Source organism: Elaeis guineensis, chromosome 1, assembly GCF_000442705.2.
Source record: "Elaeis guineensis isolate ETL-2024a chromosome 1, EG11, whole genome shotgun sequence".
Lineage (NCBI taxonomy): Eukaryota > Viridiplantae > Streptophyta > Magnoliopsida > Arecales > Arecaceae > Elaeis > Elaeis guineensis.
Genome location: NC_025993.2, coordinates 17,593,925 through 17,604,217, shown reverse-complemented (window position 1 = coordinate 17,604,217; position 10,293 = coordinate 17,593,925). Strand labels below are relative to the sequence as shown.

Here is a 10,293-nt window from a genome sequence, read left to right as displayed (position 1 = left end):
CCTTCCAAAATTGATATTTGTATGCATAACTTCATAAATTTTTTTTTACATGAATACCTTTGATATAGTAGTTCAACTGATTTCATTAGCTAAATTATATTTATTTAAATTAAAATTAATAAATTATCTTTTTATTTCAAAAGTGGATAATATGTTATGGGTCTTGCTAAAACTTATCCGACCATTTGAACTTCCCCTCTTTTCAATAACAAATCTTTTTGGTTATCTAATCATTAAATCGATCTTTTTTCAAGGATTATTGTTATAGAAAATATTAATGAGCATTTACTAAACCAATTTGAGTGTTAAAACAAGTTTCAATAGATAAAAAAAAAAATATTTTTTTTACATGTATATCCTCCTAAATATATTAAATTATACAAATATCCTTATAAAGTTCGTATTTACATATATATCTTTATAAATATTTCTTTTTACATATCTATCCATTAAGGATATTTCAATTATTTTAATTATAAATTATTAATTTTTTAACGATATTAGATGATGTAGATATATATGTAAAAAATATATATATATAAAATAAATATTTTATAAATATATTTATTAATTTAAAAATATTTATATAAATTTTAATATTTAAGAAGATATGTACATAAAAGAAAAAAAAAACTTAGAAGTAATTAAAAATGGCCAATATAGCGGACAAGGGAACCTGCGGTAATTGCAAAGCCTGCCTCATAAGCATCAATTGTCCTTTTCCTTCGTTTCTTCGTAAATAATGATGGAAAAAATATTTATTAATGAAAAAGTCGTTGTCTAAATCCATTTCTATCTTCCAACAAGCTTTTTATTTTCTTTTTTGTGCGGCATTTCCCTTGACTCATAGGGTCTTTCATTTGAATCTTTATACATAGGTTTGCAAGGATCCGTGGTGTCTCGCAGTTTCGAATTCTCTTGAAGTATCAGGAGCTTCCCTTCTCAAAAGATGGCAATGATCGTAGATGCTTTTGTGAAAGGATTCGTGATCCAACTCACGAATTTTGTAGAGGGTGAGGTGTCAATCACGCTCAAAGTGAAGGATGACCTCCAAAAGCTCCAAACAAGACTGGAAAGGATAAGAGGTTTTCTTGAAAATGCAGAGCGGAAGAGGCATGAAGACTCGAACATCGGTAATTGGGTGAGGGAGTTGAAAGACATCATGTATGATGCGGATGATATCATCGACCTTTGTACCATCAAAGGCAGCAAATTATTGGAAAGCCATCAATCCATTTCTGTGGTATGCCATCCCTTCCCTTTATTTTCTTGCTTCAGTTGTATGAAGTTCCGCCGTGAAATTGGTAACAGAATTAGAGATCTTAATAATAGGCTGAAAGAGATTGTAGAGGATAGATCAGCATTGCCTAAACTAGAATACACTAACCAAGATGTCGAAGTGAGCAGAGTGAATCCTCGTCGGACATTTCCCATTGAGGTTAATTCTGATATCGTAGGGAAACAAATCGAAGAAGCTACCCTGGGTCTTGTGGGTTTATTAGTCAAAGAAGATAAACAAAAATGCTGGATTTTGGGGATTGTTGGGATGGGTGGAATCGGCAAAACTACTCTTGCTTCTAATATATACAGTGATGAAAGAATAAAAGAAAACTTTCCTATGCGAGTATGGGTGTGTGTGTCCAAGGATTTTTCAGAGACAGAGTTGCTGAAAGAGATGATTAGGAGTGCGGGAGGAAATTATAGGCAGGCTAAGACAAAAGCTGAACTCGTACCCTATCTTTCCTCTGTCCTTTCAAAAAGGTTCATTATTGTGTTAGATGATATATGGGAAGCAAAAGTATGGGAGGATCTGCTCAGATATCCTTTAGAAAGTGCAACGGCTGGTGGTAGGATTGTGATCACCACTCGAGACATAAATGTGGCTACGAATATGAGAGCACTTGTCCACCATGTTGACAAAATGGATACTGATGATGGCTGGGCATTGGTATGCAAGAAAGTCTTTAGAGATGATGAAAAGGAAGAGATCTTTAGTTTAAGAGACATTGGTCTTAAAATTGTTAAAAAATGTGATGGCCTTCCTCTTGCAATCAAAACCATAGCAGGGGTTCTAAAGTTGAAGAAGAGAAGCATAATAGAGTGGAATAATGTTCTGAGAAGTGATGCATGGTCTATGAGCCAACTTCAGACAGAACTCCCAGGAGCCTTATTTTTAAGCTACGAAGATTTAGCATCTGATCTGAAACAATGTTTTCTTTTCTGCTCATTATATCCTGAGGATTCTCGGATGCACCGTGATGATCTTGTTCGGTACTGGTTGGCTGAAGGTTTTGTAAAATCACAAGGCGATGTATTGCTAGAAGATTTAGCTGAAGATTACTACAAAGAGTTGATTTGCAGGAATCTTTTACGACTTGATCCTTATTTTGTAGATGAGAGTTGGTGCACAATGCATGATCTGCTACGTTCTCTTGCTCTATTTTTGATAGGAGATGAGAATACTTTTGTTGGTGGTGAAAACGCATATAACACGAACCGCTTGATCAAGCTTCGTCGCTTGTCAGTTTCAAACATGGGAGAGAGGCTAGATATCCCTGATGCGGTGAAAAAGCAGAAATGCTTGAGGACTCTAATTGTGTGGGATAGTGCCGGGACAAAGATAGTTGAGCATGATCTTGGAAGACTCGGGCAGCTACGAGTTTTGGACTTGACCGGCACAGGGCTGGAGAGCCTTCCAGACTCCATTGGAAACCTGTTACATCTAAGGTACCTGGATCTTGATGGAACGAATGTCAAAAATTTACCAGAGTCTATCGGACACCTTCAAAATCTGCAGACGTTGAAACTCTCTGGCTGTAAATCCCTGCACACGCTTCCCAAGGCCATCACGAGGTTGTGCAATCTAAGATGCCTTGGCCTCGACAAGACTCCGTTAAGCCATCTCCCAAAAGGAATAGGCAAATTGAGAAATCTCGTCTCTCTTGAAGGATTTGTTGTCGGTGATGATGGAGGCGAGCAAGACCAGGGGTGCGATTTGCAGGAGCTGCAATCTCTGTCCCAGCTGAGAGTGCTCCGGATAGACAGGTTGGAGAGGTCACGAGCTGGAGCTTCGGCACTCGCGAGCATTTGCTTTCTCAGAAAATTGGTTTTGTGCTGGCTTCCACCCGAGGCTGAGAATAATCAGCCACGATGCGGGGAGGACGCAATCCAGAAAGTGAACAAGATATGCAACAACCTCTCTCCTCCATCCAACCTGGAAGACCTTCGGTTCCACGACTTCTTTGGCAGCGGGTTTCCCGGCTGGTTGATGTCATCCTCACTGGGTGCCTCCTTTCCTCACCTGGCATTCTTGCAACTTGATAAATGTAGGTCATGCCGGCAACTTCCTCCGCTAGGCCTATTGCCCCAGCTGAAATTCCTTCGGATTTCAGGAGCAGATGCGATCTCAACGATTGGACCCGAGCTTCTTGGTCGGCGTGGCTCAGGAGTAACTGCATTTCCTAGGCTTGAATACCTGCAACTCAAACACATGCGCAACTGGAAAGAATGGTCATTAGGTGCGGTGGAAGAGGTTGGTGATGAAATTAGAGGAGCCTCTAAGTTGTTGCCGCATCTCAAGTTCCTGCATCTGGAGAACTGTCCCGAGCTAATAGCTCTTCCGGAAGGTCTGGGGTATGCCACCAACTTGCAACAACTGCAAATTATGGACGCCCACAACCTGAGAGAAATCAAAAACCTCTCCTTAACTGGCACTCTCCACATTGACAGACACCTGACGTTAGAAAGAGTATCCAACCTTCCCATGTTGAAATCTTTGCATATACTGAATTGCCCAAGATTAGAGCATGTGGAGAATGTCGGAAAGTTGCAATTCCTGGTCGTGGTCCTGGAACATCCTTTTGTGCTACAGGGGCCCTCAGAGATACCCACTGGTCACTCCCCGGAGTGCCTCCCAGATGTTTCCAATAATCCTGATCAACAATCGGAGCACCTCCCCCAGTGGTTATTGGAACTACTCGGGCAGCATCAAAATGCTCCGACTGCGGTCCAGAATCTCAGAAAATTTGTACTGACATGCGGCTCAGCACTGTTTAAGAGCTTTCTGAAGGATACACCAAATTTCATCCAGTGGATCCCTGAGGTTCGGATCCGAGACATAGATGGTTCCTCATGGATACGATATACCAAGGGACCCCCTCCCACCTTTCAAACCAACGAGCAAACGGAAGGCTAAAATCGGGGTGTGCAAGTGCCCCTCTCTTCAGCAAGGTGATTTCTACTTCCATTACGTTCACCTTTCCCTCTTTAATTGGTCTATCAACATTAGACCGGTGGCCATTATGCCGTTAATCTCATATTATTAATTTTCTCTATTCCCAGGTACAATTTCGTGTGAATTTAGCAGGTGGCATGGGATGGACCTGCTCGGTGTTTTTTACCTTTTTTTTTTTTTTTTTTTTTTTTTTTTTAATTTTGCCTTGTCTAAACTGTCTATTGGACTTGGATATCTAATCTGTAACTTCTATTTCCTAGTGGATTGATGGTATTGGTGGTATTGTATCATTATCCTGAATGTAACCTAAAGAATTCATATTGTCCTTCTTGATCAATCTTAGAGATAAATTTTTATTGTCTAATCTCGGCACTTCTTTTATGTTACGTTTGTGATTTTTTTTGGCAGTACATCTTACGTTTGTGATTAAAGATTGGCCAGATCTATAAAAGCCTGTCTGTTGGAGCAGACAGGAATCTTCGAATGGTCAAATCACCTCCTAGATCACAAGTATAAGAACTGAATATTTTTTTTAATTTCATGAGCCTGATCTTTGGCTAGGCTAACAACCCTGAGGTGGAGGGCTTAATATGCCTGACAGTTTGCCACTGGAAACCATCAAGACCATGTCTAGAAACTCACGCCTGGGATTTTTGTCTTTTGATCGTAGGAATGCCCGCACAACTAGACTCTTGAAATAGACTTATAAAGACGCTTACGCACAGTTTCATGTATTTAGACTCTATTTGAAATTATTGCTGGTAGCAGAGCTTTTAACCAAAAATTTAACTATACTTCTGGAAGTATTGGGAAACTTTAGTGTCCATTTGATAGCCGAAAGAAGAAAGTATTTTTAGCACGAGAAAATGATAATAAAGAATATATAATATAATATAATATAATTATGATAGTAACATCATAAAATCATAATATCAGCATAGTATAATACCATATAATATAACCTATCTATTATTGGTTGATAATTTAATACAGTATTTTCATATAATTATTATTATACATTAATACATCATAACATTATATAGCACTATTATGATATGTGAACGTGTCATTATTATTTTAAAATAATATTATAATAGTATTATATTATAAACTATTTCATATTAATGTATATAATTTAAAGTATTGTTGATATATAATTTATACATTATATTTTAATCTAAATATTATAATAAATTATGTAATAATTATAAATTTTAAGGGTATTTTGGTTATAAAAATAGCTTTTCGACATACTTCAGAAAGTGCTATTATGGAGAAACCCCAAATTGGAGCTTTTGCTTAGTAGATATTTTTCAACTTTAGAGATGACTAAAAAGTTGTTTTAGATTTTTTATCAAATACGCAGGCTAGAAGTGCTTTCCCGACTCCAAAAAACTCTTTGAGGCCCTTCAGAAAGAATTCCAAGGGGGCACTTAATATCATAGAGGAAATTGCTGCTCAAGATGGGGCTCTTGGAATTTCTCTTTCCTCTACAAAAATGACTCCTTCTAAGCCACCTAAACTATCTAGTTGATAAACTAGATTGCCAAAGTGTGCTACGACAAGGATACGAGTGCATGGTATAGCAAGGTGGCAATCTATGATCTTGTGCATCAACTTTACTTGCAACCATTCTGAATTAAACATGTTCAGATTTGGTAAAAACAAGTTCAGATTATAAATTGATTTGTCTGACCTAACCCATTTGTTAAATAGGCTACTTTTAGATTTAGAGTCGGAAACATTTAACTATCGATCCATTTAATAGTTGCCTTAGGTCAACACAATTACAACCCGACCCATATAAGACGCATCTAAAATAGGTTTAAGCTGATTTGACTTATTTATTAAATAGGTTAGGAAGGCTATGATGCATTATCGATTTAAAAAATAGGTTGGATTCTATTATAGAGTTTTGGCTTGCCTAACAAACAAGTGGGGTCTGTATTGACATATTTCTAGTTCCACTTGTATTTGACCCATATTTGACCCAACCCAACCCACTTGCCATCCTTAAATTTGTTGTTATAAATGATATAAAAATCAGATGTATATTAGCAATAATGGAATTTCATATAGCATAAATGCACAGCATTTAATATACGACCATCATTGGGCCTGCTAGATTGGCTTCTAATTTTTTTCTTTCCCAAAAAGTGGCTTTAGTTGTAGGATAGGATAGTATAATGACAAAAATAACTTTTCATTCTTTGCAGTGGTCATGAAACTTAGAAACCTGACTTGGTTAGTAAGACAAGCATCTTTAATGATTTTTTTTTTTTTTTGTACAATATTGTGAGTGCTACTGTGTTAAAAAAAAAAAAGAAAAGAAAAAGAGTTTTTTTTTTTTTGTACAATATTGTGAGTGCTACTGTGTTAAAAAAAAAAAAGAAAAGAAAAAGAGTTTTTTTTTTTTTGTACAATATTGTGAGTGCTACTGTGTTTAAAAAAAAAGAAAAGAAGAAGAGAGTACTCAATAAGGCTGTAAATCCAGATTTTGGTTAGACTTAAAATGCCAACTTTGCTCATTTATTGTCATTTTAGGGATACAACAATTTTCTTATGATAAAAATGTTAGAGGTAAATTTGGTTGGGGGGAATTGGACTTTAGCATGAAAATAGAAAAGAAAAACTCCCATTCTAACTATTTAGTTAGAAGAGTTATATTTCTATTCCAATTTCAAGGGAAATGAGAATGTCCAAATCTTTCAAAATTCAATCCTAATTTTTCTTTCCATATTCAAATCTCATTCAAAAAATTATTTTCAAAAAATACTCATATAATTAATTGATTTTCTAAAAATCCCATCCCGTCTCCACATCCCAACCAACAAAAAAATAGTTAGTTGCGCTAGCTTCACCGTGGATCATTAATAATTTATTCCGTTTTCCTCCATTTTTTTTGTTTCATGTGTCATAACAACAAGTGCAATCATGTAATTTGATGCCTTTTTTCTCCTTAACAACACACCCCACCACGTATTTAATTCCTTATCTTCCTTCTAATTAATCAATTATCCGTGGTCCATGATGAATCTGGATCATTGGGTTAGTGCTAGTTTAGCATCTCTCTTGCTCTATTGATGGTCCCCACTGACAATGCTGCCATGGCATTTTTTGCTGGCTTAGGATGTGATCGGATGGAAGTCTTCGAGCTGGAGCTGGATAGGAGATAGGATAAATCAAGTCGTTTAGTAACACAGACATCTCGTCTCACCCAAATAAATAGACAAAACGCTCCACAAAATCTAAAGACTCTAGCACAAACATTTTACGTAAAAGAAGCTACCAACCAATGCAAAACCTTGCTATGCTCCTTAGGAGTATCATACAAAAATTACTTAGAATTTTTTTGGTAGAAAAAATAATGTAGAAGTAGAAAAAAATAGTAACTTACTCCCTTCTATTGTCCTAACTCTAGATGCCGATACTCCTATACAAAAGTGTCACTTTTGAGAGAAAACATACTATTAGCAATGGCTAATTGCCATTGCTAATAGCAACTTATCCACCGTTAATGCTTTAGCAACAGACTCCCATTGCTAAAATTTCGATAGAAATAATGTTGTCGCTAATTACCATTATTAGCGGTGGCAATTTCTCCATCGTTAATAAAGATAATTAGCGATGGTATTAGTGACAAAAATCATCGCTAAGAATTTTAATTTTTTCTTAATTAAAATACTAAAAAATTATTAGCGACGGCAGTTATCATTGTTACTGCCATCGCTAATAATTTTTTAATTTTTTTAATTAAAATTTTAAAAAAACTATTAGCGATAGTAAATATCATTGCTAAAATCATTACTAATAGTTTTTAATTTTTTCTAAAAAATTCATAAATAAATATTTTAAAATCTACTTTAATCATAATAACAAGTAATAACATTTTCTAAAATCTATTATAAATAAAATAATAATTATTTAACATAATTATAAATATAAAATTACTTATATTATACTAAAATATAAATTGTACAATTTTGCATATAGATAGTGCTTTACAAGTATCAAAATTACATATATGTCAAAAAAAGATCATGTAAGATCCTCTTTATCATCCTCCTCATCCTTCTTTTGCTCCTGTACGTCTTCTCCAATAATTGGTGGATAAGAGCGAATGCTCCAGTGTTGCTCCTAGATTGATTTTGATGATTACAAAGCAGATTGAAGGGATACAAATAATTTTAAAATGAAAAAGTCCTTATGCTCTTCAAGGGCAAAATCGTAATTTCACTAAAATCCTGATTTGATAGTACCATTTGGTAGAACAAATGATTTGAAATCTATTGGTGAAAATTTTATTGTGTTTGGACTTATATTTTTGAAGTTATGAAGGTTTGAAGTGCATGAGTCGACTCATGAGTCAACTCATGGCACTGTGAGCTGATTGGCACGCAAAAATTCTCCTTGGCACGCTAGTTTTCTGGCTTGGCATGACCTGTGAGTCGACTCATGAGTCGACCCCTGCTAATTTGAGCCAAAAATTTCCAGAAACGCATTCTCTGATTTTTGCAACAGAGGTCGACTCATGAGTCGACCCCTGAAGCATGAGTCGACTCATGAGTCGACCCCTGCGACGGGAAATGTCAGCAACGGCTATTTTTTTGCCCGTTTTAATTGCCATTTATGCTTCCTAAAAATCCTCTAACGGCTCTTTATCTACCTAAATTGTTTTCTCTTGCTTCTAATGCTACAAAATGCTTAAAATGATAAAAGAAATTACAGATTAAATAGCGGATCAAACGTGAAATCAAAAATGAGAAGAACAGAAGAGAGGATCCAAAATCTGCACGAAAAAGCCTGAGATCAACGAAAAATCCAAAAAGAGAGAGGATCCACAATATACCAGAGAGATTGTGAAAGAAAAAAGCAAGATCTTTCAAGGAGAGAATTCTTCACGCCTATTGTTTCAACCTTGATCTAGAGATCGTTCAAAGCTTTCAAGAGATCTTCAATCAACAATCAACCTCTTCTCAAGCATTCAAGCGTTCATCCACTTTGAGAAAATCCGAAAAAGGGGTTCTTCATTTGAGTAAAGCTTTTATTGTTATATTCGCTCATTTAAGGAGTTGTTATTGTATTAATCTGTGCTCAAATTTTTCTTACTCTTTGTGAGTTTTTGTTCTTATTTTTGGAGGATTTCCAAAATAAGGAAAGGTTGATCCGAACCTGAAATCGGAGTGTTTTGGGTTTACTTGTACCCGAGAAACAAGTGATCTAGCTTGAGATAGCTAGTGTCGGAGTTTCCGACGTTTTGTATTCGGGTTGAATACAAAGGATAGTGGATTGAAATTCCCAAGTAGGATCTTGGGGAGTGGATGTAGGTGCAAGGTTAGCACCGAACCACTATAAATCCTTGTGTTTGTGGTGTGCTTTATCGCTTCACTTTATTTCTTTATTATATTCTTGCATTCCTGCTTTAGGTAATTAATATTGAATTAAAGTCTTTGTTTTGATCTTCATAAGTAATCTGTTGGGCTTAAAATTTTTTAGAAACCCAATTCACCCCTCCTCTTGGGTTGCATAGCTGGGCAACAAGTGGTATTAGAGCCGGTGCTCTAGCCCTTCTTTGATCTAATAATCAAAGAGCCAAAGATCTATGGCAACCCATGTTGGTACTTCTCTAGCCGAGGGGCAATCAACAAACCGACCTCCACTTTTCAATGGGTCTAATTACACCTATTGGAAAGCTCGGATGAAGATTTTCATACAAGCACTCGACTATGATATGTGGAGTATCATAGTGAATGGTCCTCACACACCCACCAAGATTATAGATGGTGAGGAGTCAACCAAACCCGAGAAAGAATGGGATGAGGTTGACAAGAAATTGGCACAATTAAATGCCAAAGCCATGAATGTTCTTTATTGTGCACTAGATGCAAGTGAATTTAATCGCATTTCTACTTGTGCATCTGCTAAAGAAATATGGAATAGGTTAGAAGTCACCCATGAGGGAACAAATCAAGTAAAAGAGTCTAAAATAAACATGCTTGTACATAAATATGAATTGTTCAAAATAGAGCATGATGAATCCATAACTGCTATGTTTACTC

At 36.0% G+C, this 10,293-nt stretch overlaps 1 protein-coding gene across 1 annotated transcript; it reads left to right on the top strand.

Annotated features, from left to right (window-relative positions):
- The first annotated feature begins 912 nt into the window (after positions 1-912).
- On the top strand, positions 913-4,221 carry LOC105033572 (putative disease resistance protein RGA3). Its single transcript, XM_073250769.1, has one exon. It carries the CDS (start codon positions 950-952, stop codon positions 4,193-4,195), a length of 3,246 nt encoding a protein of 1,081 aa, XP_073106870.1. The 5' UTR covers positions 913-949; the 3' UTR covers positions 4,196-4,221.
- The last annotated feature ends 6,072 nt before the right edge of the window (positions 4,222-10,293 follow it).